The sequence below is a fragment of the Apis laboriosa genome, unplaced genomic scaffold (assembly GCF_014066325.1).
Source record: "Apis laboriosa isolate Shangri-la unplaced genomic scaffold, ASM1406632v1 scaffold1_cov151, whole genome shotgun sequence".
NCBI lineage: Eukaryota > Metazoa > Arthropoda > Insecta > Hymenoptera > Apidae > Apis > Apis laboriosa.
In genome coordinates this window covers 5,183,457-5,204,730 of record NW_025222279.1, presented here as the reverse complement: position 1 = coordinate 5,204,730, position 21,274 = coordinate 5,183,457, and the positions used below count along the sequence as shown (strand labels likewise).

General features: G+C 42.2%; 1 protein-coding gene across 1 annotated transcript in view; it reads left to right on the top strand.

Moving 5' to 3' along the window:
• The window catches only part of LOC122712428 (neurogenic locus Notch protein), a 240,376-nt gene that overhangs the window by 138,786 nt on the left and 80,316 nt on the right, over window positions 1–21,274 (top strand). Inside the window, exons 6-8 of the mRNA XM_043932113.1 lie at window positions 4,699–5,055; window positions 7,965–8,120; window positions 19,739–19,921. Coding sequence (XP_043788048.1) covers window positions 4,699–5,055; window positions 7,965–8,120; window positions 19,739–19,921 — 696 coding nt within the window. The remainder of the gene's footprint in view (window positions 1–4,698; window positions 5,056–7,964; window positions 8,121–19,738; window positions 19,922–21,274) is intronic.

Below are 21,274 nucleotides of genomic sequence, written 5' to 3'. Positions count from 1 at the left end.
TCTCTGAAACTTCATCGTTTCCGTTCCGGGATCGGAAGGACGCTTCCTAGTTCCCCTCCCCAAGAGGGGGGGGAACAAAATGGTATCCTCGTGGTAACGAAGCCACGAGGATGCAGGGGGTCAAAGGGTCTTTCCACTCTTCTTCCCTTTCCTTCCTTCTCCACCCCTTTTTTCTCCACGTGAGAATCTCGTGTCCCTTGATCGCTTGAAACGCGACTCGAATCTCGGTCTCGAGGCAACTCGGGGCAATTCGGACAGGTCGAAATTGGTGGATTCCGTTGAAACGTTTAGACGAGTCGGCCGTGCGCGAGCTCGCCTCGAGAGGAGAAAGGGCGATCGACCGTACTCTTCCGCGCTTCGAGCGGAGAGAACTCGGTTGTTTCGTGGGTGAATGAAACCATTTTCGAAATGAAACCATTTCGAGGCGAGCCTAGGAACCTAATAATCCGGTACCGGTTCGGTATACAGATTCTCGAGATTCTTTGCCGCAAATGTTGGATTCTTCGACCGGTCGGAACAATCCATCTCTCACCCGTAATTATCCCTAGAAGCCACCTTTTTTCCTCCCTTCTTTCGCCCCCTAATTTCCACCCACCCAGCGTTCTCCGTTAAACGGAGATTAAACGGGGCGATCCATCTGGGCGTATCTGGTAGGTTTCTACTCGAAAAAAAAAAAAAAAAAAACAAAACGCGGACTAACACCCTGAGACAAGGGCAGAAAGAAGGAGAAAAGGAGAGAAACAGGGATGAAAGGTGGAAAAAGAGCAGAAGAGGGACGGAAAGAAGGATTTATACCGGTGTTCCGCTCGTTACGGCCCTGCATCTGTAACGAAGTAACGGATACGTATCCTTGGTCGAATAGGGTCCGGAACGCACGCAAACACCTATAAGAAGCCGGCACAACACGGATAGGCGCACGCACACGCGTCCCTCGATCGTTTCGATCTGGGCTGAGGCAGCTCATGGACAATTGCAATTATGGCCCTCCGTCGTCCCGGCTTGATTTATAAGTGGCAGAGAACGTTGTTCCCTTCTTTTCCAACGCGCACCCACGCGTAATCTCCATCCAACATTCTTTCTTTCCTCTTCTTTTCTTTTATTTTCACGAATCGTCGTCATCATCATCATCATCATCATCGTCGTCGCGCCGTCCTCGATTTCGTCCATTTTTCTGCTCCACACGAGTTCGCCTTGTATCTTGAGTATATATATATATATATATGTATATACACACCATTATATGCTCACCACCAGGTTATAGAGAGAACTAGGTTGGAGGGTTCGGCAGAATTCCGGGAACAGGAGGCTCGTACCTTATGGAAATAAGGCCTGTTCGTTAACGGGGGTCCCTTTTTGGCCAAGCTTTGGTGCAATCCTTGTATTTATATATATGGATGACTTGTGACCCAGCTTGTCGAGCAGCAATGGCGCTCGAAGGAGGGATTTCCTTGGTATCCTTCGACGCTGGATCCGTTCGTTCGATTACACGGATGATTTCGAGTGGGATTTCTTTTCCTTTTCTTTTCTTACCTCTCAGATTACCATCATTTCGTACCATCTGGAAAGATGGGACGAAAAACTAAATTAAAATTACCTTGCCGTTCCTCTGCTGCTATTTTTTGCATTCGTAAAATTAAAAGTTTTTGCATTAAGAAAGGGGAAGGGTCGTAAGAAGTTGGGTCGATCCACGCGATGTTCCATTCCGTCGTGTGCAACGGGCAGGTTTTTAGGGCGCGTCGATGCCGAATGATCGAAGGGGAAGATCCCCCCCCCTCCCTGTTCGATGAAAGGACGCGCGCGCCAGCTCCTACGAATGCGGAACGAATGGCAAATACGTGGATTTTAGCATCGTCCTTTTGTCCCCGCCAGTCTCGATATTAAAAGAAATCGATTCGAATCAGAACCGTGCCGCTTTTCCCCTTTTTCGCCGCTCTCCGATATCATTATTCCCTGGATCATCGATCCACTTTCTTTCACTCCCGTTCGCATCCCGGCCAGAGAAATCTCGTAAACCGTCGATTTAATATCGGGAGAGGAAGTTTCGCCGCTCCTATCTCTCGCCGAGTCGTGTGTTACGCGCCACTTGCGACGCGGCTGTGCAAATTCGCTTCGAGGCGAGGAAAGTATTATAATTTTACGAATTTTACGACTCGTGAAACTCTCACGGTAGCGTGTAAACCGGCGAGCCGGTCCCCTGCAATCCCCTCTGTAACGCAAGAAGGGAAACCTCCTCCTCCTCCTCCTCCAAGATTCCAAGTTTCGAATCCCTGCCGAAATTTCGAATCGAAGCCCCGCCGCGTAACCATCTGTTACTTCGCGAACTTCTTCCTCGCAATTCGCGGCTGTAATTTCGCCCCGTCGAACAGCTTCGAGGAGGGAGAGAGGGAAGTCTTTGTACTTCTGCGTCGATCGTTTAATCGGAGATGCTGGTGTTCGTTTCCCCTCAAGGCCAATGGTTCTCAATTCTCTCGAATTCAATTCTCGCGTTTGAATCGTGTTCTGAATCGTTTTAAAGATCGTTACCCCCTTATTTCCAAAGGAGATCGAATTTTTTCCCCTGGAAAAAATCGTTACTATTTCGAAAGAATCTGTTTAAAGAGAAAATCTATTTTTAAAGACCAAGTTTTCGTTGCATCCACGAAGAAATCGCGAAGTATTTTCTGGTGGATTGGTATTATTATTACGGAAAAAGATGAAACTATTCTTACTTATAATTTTCGATCGAATGCTAATCCATATCGTGCGCGCGAGTTGCGATACGAAAAGGTCAATGCAGTGAAAGAATCGATTGTAGGAATTATTTCTCGCAATGGAATAAGTCCAGAGAATCCTGACGTCCGGTTTCATGGCATGGCCCATAATGGCGCACGCGAAAACGGCCGATTTACTTTTGCATCGCTTTAATATTAATGTTACGCCCCTGTCCGTTGGTATAATAACGTCGTGGGGCTCAGGATATATACATATATATATATATATATAAAAGATCCAAGATTCCTTTTTTTCTTCTTCTTCTCCTTCTTCTTCTTCTTCGTTCCCGAACAAAACGCGCGTATGTTGGCTCGCGAATCTCGATGCAGGGGGATCGACGTAGGAAGTTTAGTTAACCGCTCTATCGAGCATAAATTATGCGCGCCATTAGAGTTGGTAAGCATGGTTCACGATCGAGTTTGCATCGAGTTGACCACCGACTTCGATATTATCGATAGATAACAAAAAACGATTTGCGCTCTACGGTCGGAGAGAACGATTTTTCTTATATAGATAATAATAATTTATTCTTAGAGTATACTCATTTAAACGTTATTTCCTGGTTCGGTAATCTTAATTTTATCCTTATTCGATTTAAAGCCGAAAAAAGAAAAGAAAAAATCTCGATAAATCTGCTCGTGGAATAGCATTAGCATTAAATTAGAAATACACACCTTTTTAAATTCCTATTACATTTCCTCGGTTCTTCTCCTCGATCAGGTTGATTGAACAGCGTCGCAAAATCGCCTAGCAGATCCATTAACCGCAGCCTATAAATATGCATTTTATTCTTCTAGACGAATAGCCACGCAAAGAATCGATCGTCATGCTACATCGATTCCCTCGATCTTTCTTCGTCTATTTACGCCACATTTTTTTGTATTTCTCTCTCTCTTTCTCTCTCTTCGTTAGACACGTTGATTATTACAATTAAACGCTGGGTATCGCTTCCTCGCCTTTCAGAAGATACCTTCTGGATCAGAATGAATATTTTCCCCGTTAAACAGTTAGATCGACGTGGAACGTGATGCCCGGATCTTGTTTCATCATCACGTTCGTTAACCGCGCGCGCACCGTGGCAGAAAAGTCGATCGCACACAGACGACTATCAATTTCACGGTTATCGAGCTATATCGCTTTATCTCGTCCCCCGTCGATCGTTTTCTTACTCGGGTTTACCCTGTCCTTTCTTCCAAGCCAACTATAAATTCGTGGAACGATAAAAGTCTCGATAGTATCCGTGACTCCGCTTTTAATATAAGAATTCCTGTTTTCTTTCTGTTGGTGTTACTACACGACACAACGTACGAGGAAATGTAGCGTAGCAATAGCGAGTTCTCTTTACGAGCGTGACGATCATCGATAGAACGTGGAAGTGCTTCCCTCTGTAATATCCTTGGAATCTTTCGTTTGCAGGATTGCTTCCAATTCCCGCGATTCACTTCGAATAAAAATCTCGCATTCAATTTAAAATCCAAGAATATTTCAAATCCAAAATAGTGGATATCAAGTTTTTAATAAGTACACTGGTGGAAAGAAGTCTTATTCAGAGAATTTTCGATCGATATGATACAAAAATATTTTTATTTCTCGCAACGTGTGTAGGCTAATTATTTAATTAACAAGTTTAATTTATAAATTTCGTAATAGTTAAGATGATAATTGTATACGTATACGTATAAGCTAGATATAATTCAAATTATAGCTCTTTTACTAGCATGCAGCGTGCCAAGATTGTCAACAAAGCGCGTGAAGTGGGGATAAACGATCCTAGCGAAGGACTCGTCCTATACCGTCCCGCGAGACTTCTTTCCAATAGTAAACAAGAAAGATCAACTCGAACGAAACAATCGTTTCTTACAAAACTTCGCGAATGCGTGCATGCATGGACGATTAATCCTCCCAAAATTTGTATCACTTTTAACGTTATTCTTCCTCTTTTTTCAGGTTTCCGCGGAGATCATTGCGAGGAGAACATCGACGACTGTCCAGGGAATCTATGCCAGAACGGGGCGACCTGTATAGACAGGATAAACGAATACTCGTGTCTTTGTCCACCGTCGTACACGGGGACGCAGTGCGAGCTGGACGTGGACGAGTGCTCGGTTCGTCCATCGTTGTGCCACAACGGTGCCACGTGCACCAATTCACCCGGTAGTTACTCGTGCATATGCGTGAATGGATGGACAGGGCCCGACTGCAGCGTCAACATCGACGATTGCGCAGGTGCCGCCTGCTTCAATGGCGCTACCTGCATCGACCGTGTTGGCAGCTTTTATTGTCAATGCACCTACGGGAAAACCGGTAAGTCTAACGATTCGTTGACACGCGATTTCCTCGAATATTGTCGCCCGATCCCGAGAACGGAGCGATGGGGTTTGGAAATTTTATGGAGATCGGGACGGAGGAGCAAAAATTTAATTGAACGTTCAAGAAACTGGTTCGCGTTTACTTATTTTTTATTTGGAGCGTGGTAGCAGTCTACGATGTTGCTTAAATTTTCTTTTTTCTATCGATTCTTATCGAAAAAATTGATTCTATATTCGTTTAATTCAAAATTAACAACAAATGGAAGTTACGTTGTATTTCTGTTCTAATCCCTATAAATCCCTATAAACTGTATAATCACTGCACTTGATATCGATTAGAAAAGAAATCGATTTTAATCTCACCTATAAATAAAATCATCAAAAATTCCAACGATAAATCGAAACGAGGTCCATCGAATCCTCGAATCACTGGAACAGAATTCGTCCAGTGGCAACTGGAATCGGACGAAAGAGAGAGAGAGAGAGAGAATCGTGTCGCTATTATGCATCGCGAGAGGATGAACGGAGGCAGGCAGGCAGGTGCATCTGCACGTGCAACAATATGATGCAGCCAACGGAGGGTCCGTTGGAATCCCGGGATTCCGGAGGCGCAGCCTAGCCTTACCGAGCGACGACCTTGAGGACTGAAAACAAGTTTCTGTCCTTACTTGCCTACCAAGGGGCCGGGTGCAAGCTTTTCAGATCGATCGTCCACGCCGATCGCCAAATACAGGCATCCTTGTTTTGCCCCCGCGACGTGATTGCGATTCCACCGACGTCCAGCGGTGCAGCTTTTTCCGACGCGCCCTTACCCCGGGAAATCTGAAACGAAGGAATTCGCGCGCGCGCGCGCGCGCGCCTTAGAAGCCGACCCACTCCAGTGTTTTGGGGAAGAGGGGGAAGGAGGGGGGAGGAGGAGGAGGGAAAGGGGAAGAGCAATCAGAACGAACGTTGCGTCGTTTCTTTCCTCCGTTCTAAGCGATTTTTGTGCGTTTTCGCTGAAACGACGACGAATGAACTCGGTTCGTTACTTACGGTGGTCGCTTTAAAAGGAGCAATAATGGAATAATTTTATCGGTTTCTCGGAGTTCGCGTGGAACTTTTTGGGGGATGAATTTAAATAAACGTGAAATTAAATTTTCCACGAAATCGTTCGATAATGATTTAATTATTGTTATTTCTTTCTTTGATACTCGTCGAGATTTATTAAATTTATCGTGGATTTTTGTGCACGTACGTATTTTTCTTCTGATAATGATTCGTACGATGGTCATATTGGTATTACGTACGAATATATTGAAATTTCTGAATAGATATTTTTCAAATGAAATAGCAATTATGTGTAATATAATTTTATGGAGATAATTGTATGTAGTAAAATTATTTTAAATGCGTAAAAATCCATACTCTTCTTGTTAAATTTTCAAATTAGAATCACGCGAAAAAAATGTTGAAAGAAAATAACGGTACCATCCTCCTTCTTTCCTGCCCGATCCCGTAATAAATTTGATGATCATCCTCGTCTTCGTTAATTTACATTTACCACGTACGAAATTCCCAAATTATTCGTTATTCGTAACGACAAAGTATTACGGTACGACGGGAGCCCCGAAAAGAAGATTCGAAAAGAATTTTTTCTCGATGTATCTCGCCGGATTTACGATCTCGTTATCCTCGAAACGATTTCAACGAGGCGTGTTCTTAAAGTTAAATATCAAGAATCTCGAGAACCATTGCGTTAAAATACTCGTTTCTTTGCGCGTATGGACGCGATGGTTACAGTTACTCGCGGGTGTAATTGTGCATCTGCCTCCTCGTTCTCCTCGCTTTATATGCGAACATTCTAGACGTCCGTGTCCCGTTAATCGGGATCCACCGAAACCCATTGTTCCCGGTGACCGACAAAGCATTGTTACGCTTTTTCTCGTATGCAGTGAATGAAATAAATTTTAAACGAGTCTGGGTAATAAAAATAATCCAAGTGAAGAAGTCCAAAAATTATTTTTGCAATCTTTAATTGATTAATCCATTTTTTGAAGATTCTCAAGAACGTATAGAAATTTTAGATCAATAGATAATTGATTAATAAATAATACTTGCAGTTAAAATAAAAATCTTAAGTAAGAAAATCGCGAAGGAAACTACCAAGCAAAAAAAGTCGAAGCCCATTTTGAGAATATTCTTCTTACAAAATCTTCTGGATCATTGGATCATCCATCACGCGCAACTATTTTAATTCCGTTCGAATAGTTGGAATTAACGTTCTTTTATATCCTTTGCAACTCCTTAATAGTATCCTATCCATTAATCGAGGGATAAATTTTTCGAAACAGTTTCCAGGAACGAAACTCTTCTTTGAGCATATCGCGAGATACCGGCGTGCACCACCAATCGGCAAGTTCAATTACACCACAGCTCGACGTATATCCCGTTTATTTACTTTTACGCGCATCACCCGGAGTTTGCTCGACGCAATTCCAATCGAAATTCCACGAGTTTCCACGGCTGTTTGCGCGGACCAATTAGACCTAGGCTTATCGTTTAAACTCTCTGCCCCTCTCGCCCCTGGTATTTCCAGTAATTTACCGAATACGAAACGTGGATCGACGTAGATCGTTGGGATTTGTCACTCTCCTTCCTCTTCCTCTCGCATACGAGAGTGTAACATTTCCAGCCGAGTTACGTTAACCACTCGCGTACCAGGTCTTAATGATGTCCATCTTTGGCCGTTGACGCCATGTTTGGCGTTCGACGATCGACACTTTTGTCCTAGAAACGGTATATATATTATTCAGGTCCCCTTCAAAATGGCGGCAACCACCGTCGCCGTGGTTACGCGTCTTGCATTCTTTCTTTCTTCTTCAACAATAGGAAGATATAAAATATCTTTGTTCGTTGTTTCAGGTTTATTGTGCCATCTCGACGACGCTTGCACCTCGAATCCCTGCCACGAGGGCGCGATCTGCGACACGAGCCCGGTCAATGGATCGTTCGCTTGCTCCTGCGCCACCGGTTACAAGGGGGTCGACTGCTCGGAGGACATCGACGAGTGCGAGCAGGGTGAGTAATCATTTCACTCTCTTCTTAACTCGTGAAAGATATTATGATTACACATTGCGAAAGTGATCTCGAAACGAAAGCCTTTTTTTCTTTTTTCCCATTTACGATCCATTACTCGCCCTGTTATTAGTTATTAATGATTCTCTCGATTCGAGAACGATGATTTCGCTCGCGAACGAGAAAAATATCTCGAAGATCGTATCCTATAGATTTTATCGAGCGTACGTTGTAAATAAACGTTCGAGTGAATAAATGAATCCCCCCGTTCGATATTTGACCAATTGGAGATATCTTTGCGTATAATAATAATTTTTTGTATTTTAGAAATTGATTTAAATTTATCATATTTAAAAAATTATCCGATATTTAATCTCGATATTTAATTACCAAAGACGTGTCGTAAATAGACGAAATTCCTTCGCGGTCCTCTTTATATCATCGTTATATCGTAATTTCATCAGCCAACAATGTTCCCCTGGTCCGAGTCTCGATCGAGATATTGATAAGATCAAACCTCGATGACCGGTCGGGGAAGGTTAATACATCGGTTAACAATTTCTCTCTCTCTCTCTCTCTCTTCTTTTTTTTTTCTTTTTAATCGTTTTCATCCAATCTCGCGTCGTTGCTCGTGTACTTTGCGCGACCCTGTTAACAACGCGTTGATCGCGTGGGCGAAGAGAATAATTTAATCGAGAGAATCGATTATACGGGGTGTTAAAAATAAAAAGATAGATAGAATTTTACGAGAAGAAAATTAATTCAACCTCGAGATATCTCCTTCATCGATTCTATTTTCTTTTAAGAATTTTTAAGAATTTTTTGAACGAAATATTTTTTTTCTCGTTAATTAACGACGTTATGTGATCTTTTAGTCGAAAGGAACATATCTAAATATTCGTGACTCGTTAAAAATCTTGGGGATCTCTGAATAAAAGAGGCTCGTTTCACGATGAAACGATCCGAAACGCACAATGTCTCGTTAAGCTCGATACATCGCCGCCATTGTGCCTGCTTAACCTCGAAATATAAATGATCGGTTTTGACGTCTGGCATAAAAATTCGTCTCGACGGGGTGAGTTGAGTCAATGACTCGCTCTCTATATACGTGCGATGATCTTTTCTTCTTTTCTCTTTTTTACTTTTAATTACGATTCGCAATTCGATTAATTTAATTTCGATTTATTCGATTAATTTTAATTCGATTTAATTTACGATTCGCAACAAAGTGGCAAGAGGCTTTCTCTCGAGTGTTCCAGAATTTTTATTAAAGATTTTTATTAAAGATGGAGAGCTGGAGATAATTTTAGATTAATACTTTGAGAATACATTGCGCGAAATCCCCCACGGGGATTCGATCAAATCGAAATCCCGGCAAAAGAGGAAATCGATCAATTTCGATCGATTAATTTCGGTTGTAACTTCTCCCTTTATTATTACCTATATTACTTACTTACCTTATACTATATTTATTATTACGTTGTCGTCGATCGTGATTGATCCATCGTGAACCTCGATCGCCTATCTGAATATATCCGAACTAACAAGTCGATTCTTTCTCCTCTCCCATTGTGGGAAACGCGTTCCAATTAAATTCCACAAATTTTCTTCCTTCCTCTCCTTCTTTTTCTCGTCTCGCGAAGATTTCGAGACGAATAAGACGGCAATTTTCTTCTCGTGAAACTTAAACCAAATCCTTTCTGAAAATATTCGAAGCGTCAGGAGCGTCTCGGAAGAAGAGAAGAAAAGCTTGGAGAATTCGGTTGGAAGAATTATCGTTAAAAAATTTTCAACCCATCGACACGGACCCATTGTCCAAGCAAAGAATATAGGATTGTATATATAAATTTGTCGAAATTACACTCGCGTGTGTTTCAATAGTGGGTCAACGAAGATGAATGCCCTGAAAGGGAAGAGCATCCTCTTTTCAACCTTCCAGAAGCATCTCGGTTTCATTCGCGAGATCCGATTCTCTCAAAGCATTCCGCTCGAACACCTGTAGGGTGCGCTGCACCGTAATAAGTATCCGCTCGCTGGACTTCGATTTCTCTTCTTCTTCTTCTTATTTCCCTTCCCTATATATATACACACACACACACACATACACGTGTGTACATGGAGGCGAACTTGTGTCATTCTTAGGGGCCACTCTCCCCCTCTCCACCCTTCCTTCCTTCCTGGAGGAACGAGTTCTCCTCCCGTCTTGGAGTCTCAGCGTGGCAGCGACGATTATTAATAATTCCCCCGGCATAATTGATGGTCCGGCGAGAATTTATGCTTCCAAGTACACGTTACACGCGTTACGATACCGATCGATCGACAATTGTCTCTAAAGCGATCCTCCTCCGATCGGCCCTCCTTTGAACCCTTTCATCGACGCCCAACCAACTCGACTTTCCTCCTCCTCGCTCACGAAGCAGGGGAAAATAACGAACGCGTGTTTATCGATTCGCGACGCGTTTTTTTCGCGACACAGAAGATCGAAATAAAGTCTCGAGTGGAATTTCAAATTCTCTCTAGCAACGAATCTAAAAATTTTTGTTTTTATATCTTCCGTTACCATTCAATGGTAAATGGTAAACTTTTTTGGATCGAATCGAAATTGTTACGAGTTAGAATTAAAGTCTCGGATGGAAGTGGAATTTCAAATTCTCTCTAGTAACGAATCTAAAAATTTTTGTTTTTATACATGGATCTTCCGTTACCATTCAATGGTAAATGGTAAACTTTCTTGGATCGAATCGAAATTGTTACGAGTTAGAATTAAAGTCTCGGATGGAATTTCAAATTCTCTCTAGCAACGAATCTAAAAATTTTTGTTTTTATATATGGATCTTCCGTTACCATTCAATGGTAAATTTTCTTGGATCGAATCGAAATTGTTACGAGTTAGAATTTTGAGAAGCTAAGGATTAGACAGTTTCGATTTACCATAAATTCGAGAAAAATCTCGTGTGCACGCGAAGAAATAATAATAAAATATAATTATCGTCGAATATAATGTTCGGGTCCGTCACGGACAGGCGAAGAAAAATCGATGAAAATGCGGGAAAATGCGGTGAAAATCGCAGAGATAGGATGGGTAAAATGGGCGGATAATTAACGAGCGGACAGGCAGTAGTCGCGGTTTAATTAATAGCGAGGAGAGGAATCGAGAAGGCAGCATGGGGCCCACACACCTCGACGATTTTCTTCTCGTGGTTACGCGGGCATGAGCCTCTACCTTTCGTGATGCGGTTTTATCTCGATGGTATTATCGGCTGGAATTCGATTTATGATATTGCGTCGACGTGGAACGCGCGCTGTCAATCCCATCTCGGCGTCACGTTGACACGGGAATAAGTGGAAAACGGCCGTGGCCGTGCTCGATCACCCGTAAACCATGAAAAATGGTAATGGTCATGGTAACGAGAGAGCCGTTCACCGTTAATCCAAAAGGAAATCGAGCTAACCCGTCTGAGAAAAAACCCCGCATTTTTTCCCCTCCCCTCCCCTCCCTCCTTTTATTTAACGTCGACGCTCTCCTTCTCTCTCTCTCTCTCTCTCTCTCTCTCTCTCTTTCGCGCGCGCGTATAAACGTACGATTGGAAACAATTATTCCAGCGGAGAATTTTTATTATATACAGATATATATAAATATGTATGTATATAAAAGTTATAGCAAGTTGTATTTACTTACATTTAAATTGTACACGTACGGATCGTCCGCGCAAGTAATTTTGCGCGTTAATTCGCTTTATGTGTCTAGTAAATTTGTCTTTCAATCGCAATCTGAAAATCGAACAAAGGAGGCGCTAGCGTCGGTTGAAATAGTCGCTCGAACATCTTCAACGCAATCAGTCACTTGCCCGTGCTCATTTAGAACAACGTCTATAAACAAAACGAGAAAGCCGAACCGCGAGAAAAAAGTAGAAAAAATGAAGGAGAAGGAGGAGAAGAAGAAGAAGAAGAAGAAGCAGTTGGAAACGCATCTAAGTAAATCCTCCTTTCATTCTCGGTAATAAATACGCGCCGCCTGCCTTAGGTGAGCGTGCCGGTTAATACGTTTCGTTCCAGACAAAGACACTTCATTAATAATCAGAAACACTTCCTTTGTACCCTATGCGCGTACCATTCACCCCCTCTTCTTCTCTACTCCGGATGGACATCCGTATTTCTCTCGCACGCGAGACACGAAAGAAGAAGAGAGAGAGAAAGACAGACAGAGAGAGAGAGAGAGAGAGAGAGAGAGAGAGAGAGAGATATTTTCATCGCATTAGTGCCTTTCTTTCTTTCTTCTCTCTCTCTCTCGCTCTCTCTATCAACGTTTCTTCATCCCGTTAATCAACCACCCAGCGGATTTAATTGGATTTCGGGGGTTAACAATCGGCCTCGTTTGCCCTCGATGTTAAGGGACATTTACAGTTTATAGGCGTGCCGTCATTATGGAGGGCAGCGTAACGATCATGGTCACGATTCATTCTCTGTATTTCATTAAACGCGCGCGAAATACGCTTTCGGCTCTCCCTTCCACCCGTGGCCGCCGTTCCAGAGCCTGGTAATTTAGCAAACATTCGCACGTCCCGACCGAGGGGTGATCAATCTGCGGGATCTTTAGTTTCTTTCTAGTAGCCTCCTCTTTTCTTATTATCATTATTATTATTTATTTATTTATTTATTTATTTCTTTTTTTCCTTTCCCCTCTTTTCTCCTCGAGAATGCTCGAGTTCACGACAGTGCATCGACACGACGGCTACCGGATGGATGGATGGGTGGATGGAATAGAGTGGAATAGTTCGGGGTGGAGGGAGAAAGCTATGGAAAGCTGTGGCAGGGAGCGGCGAATGGCCCTCTGCACCAGATTTCGACCGTTAAAGCTTTTTTATAGCCGCATAATGAATTAAGGATGCCAGTTTTTCTGGACTGGTGGGTTCGAGCCACCCATTCGAGAAACCCGTTTTCGTTTGGTAGACCAAGTGCCGTGTGTTATGCTTCGAACGCGAGGATTGTAATTAGGAAGACATTACTCAAAGAGGACCTTTCCTCCCTCCCCCTCTCCTCCATCCAGGGGACCAGAACGATTCTTCCTACGCTTCTTCTTTTTCTCCCTCTTTTTTCTTCTTTTTCTTCTTCTTCTTCTTCTTCTTCTTTCGAGGCTGTTTCGCTTCTCCCTCCCCGTTTTTCATCGTCTTTCATCGTTGATGGGTTCGGGGGCGAGCCATTATACCGGTGGTTCGGAAATGATCAGAAATGGAACCGGATGACCTGCTCTTTCCTCGTTGCTCGGCCGACAGTGATAAAGGATGATCGAACGGGTTATATCTTAATACACGTATATTAAGACGTTAAAGACGGTGTTTAAATTTAATCGGGCATTCGATTATTCGAGCCAAGGATTTATAATCTTGGGTTTTTTTTTTTTTTTTTTTCTCCTTTTTTCGACAATTGGATTAACCGAGTTTGTTAAACGAAATTATTTAAGCGAGCAAAACTTTAATTCCGGCAATTTTTCTCGAAAATACGAATACTTTATTAAAAGTTTCATTTATTTCGAGAACCTGCTTATTATCGAGCTTTCTCTCTTCCCTCCCTTCTTCTTTCATTTAAAATTTTTAACGCCGAAATATTCGTGTTCCGCTCCTCCTCTTCGTTCCCCCTTCGCGGCTTCCCTTCGACCCATTAAACCCGCCGGAACGTCCACTTTCCTCCACCCCTTCTCCCCTCCCGAGATCCGATAAAAGCGACAGCTCTCGTTGCTCCCTGACACGAAACCCCCTGGGATCGGTTTATTAACGGCCGATGGCCACAATTATCGATCGATCGCGTCAAACACGTTAGAAATCGCTTCCGCGAGCGATTCCACCCTCTTCTCAATTCTTATTTCTTAGCTTCTTTATTGCTTCGTGGAATGGATGTTTCGAAAGTACAAGGCGTTCCATCTTTTTTTTTTTTTTTGTTTGTGAATAACAATTTGAGGAGGAAAATTTCTCCAGAGAATATAGATTCACATCTTTGAAAGTTATCTCTATATTTCTTTAATCGTTTGAAATTTTTAAAAAAACAAAAGGTTCTAACAAAGATTTTTGCGTATTTTATGTATATAAAAATAGGGTAGCTTCGATTGTCAAATACAATCAATAATACAAATAAAATGAGAGAAAATTAAAAAGTAGTTTTTCAACCATCCTAAACCAAAGTTATACGTCTTTCAAGGATACAAAACAATCTATGTTATAGAATTTAAAGTTCACTGAAATTTTATATATATAATTTCATTATTGAATGAATTGTCAGCAACATTACTATTTCATAGTTGGTAGCTATTTCTTTCTCTTCGATATTTCAAATGTTTTATAAACAGATACAATCACGTATAATCAAATATATATCATTCAGCTATACCCGTATATTTTATTCATTGTTTTCCACTGTCAACAATCTATCCGTATAAATTTCTGTATAAAAATCAGGGTTGCTGCAAATCCTTTGAATTTCCTCTCGAAATTGTCTCGCGCCGTCGCCATCTATCTTCAACCCTTTTTCTCCCCCCAAAAACCACCACTCGTTACGTTCGAAACCTCAATTACACCGGGCGGCAAAACACCGAAAACGATCCCTATTTCGTTTAATTGCAATTTTATTCGCGACAAGTCGAAGAAGTTTGGTTGCGCGTGGAGTTTTTCGCCGCTCCAAAAGGGAAAAGCATCGTCGCCAATTTCGACGAACCGGCCAATTTATTCTCCCCGCGAGATAAGCTCGTTTCGGGGCCCCGATTCTTTCTTGCGATTCAGCCCGGCCAGGGGTGAGCCCAGAGGTCCGCGTCCTTCGTAAACGCTTTTATCCAACCGTGGAACTTTCCTCCGTCTCCCTTATAAATATTTACGCCGTGTTGCCGAATACGTCGTCCCATTCGCGACGAGGGACCACCGCAAATCGGGGTCGTTCTCCGTTCTCCCCGGTGTTGAATTACACGGCCATCTTTGCGGCCCCCTCGTACTCGCCGCGAAGGTGACACCGGCCGAGACGTCATAATTCGTGACAGCGGCGGCCACTCGGTGAAAGTAACCTCTCGATCTCGCCATTTTTATCTCTCTCTCTCTCTCTCTATCGGTTCCCTCCTTTTTCGGAATAATAATATAATAATAATAAAATATAATAATAAAATATAATAAAATGATATAATAATAATATATATATATGGCTTGGGATGGTCTTAATCTGTCGAGGCGAAACACGAGGTGGGTCGTGGCGAAGTTGTTTTCGATGATGGAGTCGTTTCGTGTCAAGTCGGGTGGGTTGGGAAATGTTTGCGCCAACAGTTGCAACTTGGTTTTTTTACGATTTGGGGAACGCGTAATTGGAATATTTGACGCGAATATTCTGATGATGCACTCGATATTAAGAATCTTGTTTCCTAACGTTTAATCAAAATGGATATAACGAAGATACATCCTTTGATAATTTAATAATTAATATTAAATATGAAGAAGATGAGTCTGACGAAGGGAGTGAGAAACGGTATGACGAGGGTATATAATAATAAAATTAATTGGAGAAAAGTATATCGATTTTTAATTACGATTATTGCGATACAATCTGTGTTTAAAAATTTTTAAAAATCTCGACACGAAATAACGACGGTTCTAGCGAAAAGTGGGCCCGCGGATCGAGTTCCTCCCCTTAGTGGGCCCGTAACGGGCTTCGTGTGAGTTCCGCAAGCCCGTTGATTGCGTGCCAGTGCAAACAACGTGGTAACGCGTAACGAAATCCCTCTTCCTTCGTGGTCAAATCTCTCTCTCTCTCTCTCTCTCTCTCGCTTCGAGGGCCACGTTTCCTCGCCTTCTCCTTCGTTTTCGTGGCGAAGTCGATTTGGCCGGATCTCCCTCGACCAAAGAGGAACCGGGGCTACCTGCCCCTGCTAAACAAAGACCCATTGTTACACCGAAATTTGGCAACGTTGCCCTGACAATGGTAAACCGATACCGAGAGGGGGGCACCAGGGAGTTCGTATACCTGCCTCGATCGACACCTATATATATATATATATATATATATATATACCTTGAAAATCCGGAATAAAGTGGAAATCCAAGTGGATGAGATGTGTGTCCCCTCCTCCTTTAGATGGATCCTCTTGGAGTTGAATTAGTTATTTTTAGAACACTTTTATTCTTTATTCCAATCCCCTCGAGACAAATCTACATCGATTGGAAACAAAGGTAACTCCAGATCTCAGGTATTCGGAGATTTCTTCAAAAAAAACGTCTTCGATTTCACGTCTCCCTCCTCCTTCTTCTTCTTTAAATAAAGAAATGAAATATCGAGAGGACTTTTTTTTTCCCGAAATTTCGTTGAATCAACGAATAAGCGAATAAGTGAACGAGAGAGAGTTTTCCTTCGAACGGGATATTCCCTTTCGTTCTCGAAATTTCGTGGATAATAAAAATTGAGAATTCTTTTCCAGAAAGGAGGAATTTTTTCAGAAGGGAGGAATTGTTTTATCGTGCACGGAAATTTTCAATAAACTTTCAAAAATTTATTGAAATTGGCTCGATAAAGAGAAAGAGAGATGAGAGAGAGTCGGTAATAAGATTCGACCGGAAGTTAGGAGGATTTAGGTCCGTCCCTCTCTCAGCAACGGTGGCAGCGGCGCACCAACGAATCTAATTAAACGCTAAATTTCGTTATTTTAAAGTTTAATAACAACCATAATGACCACGAGACTCGAGCCTCTGCTCTGTTATTATCTAGATTGCATATTTTCTGGTAGATTAAGCTCCTCTCTCGGACAAGAGGAGAAGAAACGAACCGCTGCTACCTAACACAGTGAAGTCCTCTCTCTTTCTCTCTCTCTCTCTCTCTCTCTCTCTCTCTCTCTCTCTCTTCTTTTCTTTCTTCGTGCTTCTTTCGCGATTGATCGATTATCCGTGATATTATATTCGAGGACACGAGCAGCATCTCCCCGTTATTTTTGCATTTATAGAATATCGGTATATGGCGTATAGAAATTTCTGTATTAAACGGTTCGAAGGAATCGTTAAATGGAGGGGGATGTGTTTCGTCGTCTTTTTCAATCTTCTTCTCTCGTTTTATTCGATTATTAAAAGCGGCAATAAAGGAAGGATTGTTTTAATAATAATAAGATTCGTTGATTTTATATTCAGATCGGACGCCATTTTTGTACCTTACTCGAAAATTATTTCGTGTTTATTCGTATTTATTTATTAACACTTTGTAGATTCGGCAAGCTTTGATTGGAATCTCTGAAATGAAGAGCAAAAATGACGAATAAATTCCTTTATGAAATCTTTTAGAAAATTAATTAATTTCTTTCAAATTAATAATATATTCGTGAGATATAAAGTTGGCGCAGAAACGATAAAAATTGCGCTACTTTACCATTTATATTGTAATATAATACTTTACCTATTATATTATATAATTTTATAATATTATAATTATATTATATACGTTACACAATATTACTGTATCACGGAAAATTGCAAACATTTTTACTTTCTCGTTCTTTTACGATTTTTATTTTACGATCACGATCATTCACGATTCACTTAATTTTACACTCTTGATCAATACACGCTCGTACTTCCATCCATCTCTCCTTCCATCATCATCATCCATGGCGGCGTCCTTGAAGAGATGACTCGTCGTGACCGACCGATTCGTCATCTGCTCGATCGCGAACACGGCCGAGCAATGCGTTTCTTATCGCCCTCCCCCCTCGCTAACACGCGTACACCCCTCGCTTTTTCTCCCCTCCTCTCCTCGTGATGAAACGTGGCGCGCGGCCAACACCAATTACGGATCCGGGCGGAAAAACCGTGGCGGCGGATTACACGAAGCTGGCATGCGGCCGTGTCCATGGCAACCGCCTCTGTCGCTCTCCTTTCTTCTCGAGACTGATCCTTCTCGAAAAAGTTTTCGCAAATATCGTGAGTATCGTTTACCTTGGGAACGAGGAGGGGCAGGCACCTCGGCGCTTTCTTTCGAGAGCGGCATTGTATGCTAAAGGAACGACGTGTAACGCCGTTGTCGAGCATTCCTGTAATGGAATTTCTCCATGGTTAGATAATGGTTAGATAATGGCAGGTTGGAAAATCTGCCTCCTCCAGCAGAGTTTTATTTTTAATTAGAGAGAAACAGAGAGAGAGAGGGAGGGAGAGGGATCGTGAAGTGGTCGAATAACGAAGAAGAAAACTATTAAACTAGATGATTTAGTAATTTGTTGCTATTGGATTTTGAAAAAGTTCAAAGTTAAAAGTTTGTCTCGTAAAGTTTGTGAAAGTCAGATAGATAATTTTCTCTTAATTCGCAGAGTATGGAAATCATCAGGATATCTCTGTTTCTTTACTTTTTTACACAAGTAGAAAGAGAAATAAAAACACGAATATCTTTTTAATCTTTTTAAAGTTATAACAAAAATGGCGTAGATTAATACGTACATTTCATAAACTAGTTCTGTAAAAGAAAGCAAAGTAGTTCAATTTTGAATAATAATTTGCGTGTCGAATTACGCGAAATTACAACGGTGGAGCGAATTAAAATGGCGACCGAATTAAATTCTCAACGATCCCTCTTAACTGTTAATTCCTTAAGGCTTAATGAAACGCTCATTTCTCGAATGGCGAAATCATCCGACAGCGGGGCGATTATCTTATTGCAATTAGCGCGAACCGCGTAACTCCGAGAAAACGAAACGGATCGCCGAGCGGGAAGAATTCCTGCTCGTTGAGAGGAGGAGATGGAATCCTCGCGCGCGGCAGCTTCCTTCTTATGGAGTTCGTAGCTTTTTCTTCCCTTCCTTTGCCTCTTTCCCTAATGGCAACTCCTCGAAAAACCGCGTCGACCTGGCCAATTAAGGCGCCCTCTAGCCTGCGTTTGTCGCGCATCCCACGGGGGACGCACGCACCTGCGCGCTCCTCCGCTCTTTTCCACTCTTTCCTATTAATTATTTATGCGCCGAACGTTTCTCGCCAACGTTCTCCTTTAACGTTATCCACCCTTTACGCGAAGCCGAGATGTAATACTTTTGCCTCTACTTTTCCTCCTCCTCCCCTCCTCCCCTCCTCCCCTCTGTTTGTTCTCGACGAATGTTGGAAATTGTGGAAAAAGAAATTAATTATCCACCCTTTACGTAAAGCTATTTGACCGAGATGTAATACTTTCGTCTCTACTCTTCCTTCTCCCCTCCTCCCCTCCGTTTGTTCTCGACGAATGTTGGAAATTGTGGAAAAAGAAAAATTAATTATCCATCCTTTACGTAAAGCCATTTGACCGAGATGTAATACTTTCATCTCTTCCTCCTCCTCTCCTTCCCTGTTTCTCTTCGACGATTGTTGGAAATTGTGGAAAAAAAAAAATTAATTATCGACCCTTTACATAAAGCCATTTGACCGAGATGTAATACTTTCATCTCTTCCTCCTCCTCTCCTTCCCTGTTTCTCTTCGACGATTGTTGGAAATGGTGAAAAAAAAAAAATTAATTATCGACCCTTTACGTAAAGCTATTTGACCGAGATGTAATACTTTCGTCTCTTCCTCCTCCCCTCCTTCCCTGTTTCTCTTCGACGATTGTTGGAAATTGTGGAAAAAAAAAAAAATGTTTTTCTTCTTGTTCGTTCCAGGATCTCCTTGCGAGCACGACGGTATTTGCGTGAACACGCCCGGCTCGTTCGCTTGCAACTGTACGCAAGGATTCACGGGGCCGAGATGCGAAACGAACGTGAACGAGTGCGAATCCCATCCCTGTCAGAACGATGGCTCTTGTCTCGACGACCCTGGAACCTTCCGCTGCGTCTGCATGCCTGGTAAGTGAACTCCTTTCTTCGTTCTGCTCGTCATAGTTTCGAGAGTAATATTCGGAAGAGGAAAATGTTTGTATATACGTGTGTGACAAGAAGACAAGAAAATTATATTAATATGGAATACGGTCGCGTAATGAATTTTTCGTTTGCATTACAGTATTTAACTTCGTACGTTATTAAAATACGACGAATTACTTGATGCGATACTTGATAAGAAATTCAAAGTACGTATAAATAGAAAGGAAGGATCTTTTAACATTTTCTACGATAAACTCATGAATAGAGTTTAAATCTATTACGATTATTAACTCTGGGATTATGCGAATTGCTTATTCGTACCCGATCGATGAAAGCGGGTACCTACGCTACCGACAATCACCACGGAATATCGAGTTTCTCGCGCATCAACGGCGCGAGATCCAAAGGCGGCGTTTTCGTGGAAAAGCGTCGGGCGCGAAACCGGCCACGCTTCGTCACGGGCGGAAATCAAGATTTCGCCGAGTTGATAGCAAACGAGAAACAGAATCTCTCTTCATCTATCTCTCTCTCTCTCTCTCGGCCTCTCGTTGGCCCAGCGACGACGTCGCCTGTAAATTCTTCCGAGATGACAGGGCCACGGTTTCGCGTTTATCTGATCCGCGGCAAGGCCGGTAACTCGTTTACTCTTTTAGCACGGACGGTGGTAACGCGCCTCGGCCACGCGTAAGTCAACCTTAATTGTTTGACGCCGAGCCGTGGAAACCGTCTTCCTTGGCTGGCAGGGGAACAGGGGCCCTTAAGGGGCCTCTCTAGCATAGGAGAGGCCAATCGAGATCCCTCGGCTCGATAATCGGGATATAATCGAATAATGAGCGGCGCACGCTCGATATCGGCGGGAATCGGGCAAACGCCTTCGAGCGGTCGGGAGATTGGCTCGAGGATGAGGGGTGGTTATAGCTGTGGTGTAATCGATAAACGTTGTGCGTCCAAAGGAAACGGAGGATCGAGGGATACAGCGAAAGAGAATCTATGTATCATATCTCTCCTCGCGACGTTAATTGGATCTTTGGATTCGAGTTATCGCTCGAAGGCGACGATCGCGTGTGAATTCTTTGATCGGGCTGTGATTTTTTTTTTTTTTTTTTTTCCTTTCTTTCTTTGGAAAGAAGAAAGCTTTTGTTTCTCGAGCATTTTTGGCAATGAATATTTCGAATTTTTTTATATTATCTATCAATTATCTCGTTTAAAAAGTAGTTCTGAGATCGAAGTTTTTTAATTCCTTAATAATAATAATAAATAAATAAATTATTATTCTCTAATTAACAAAATTATCTTATCAAAACCTTTAATTTTTTTTACAAAATTTCTCGATCGAAA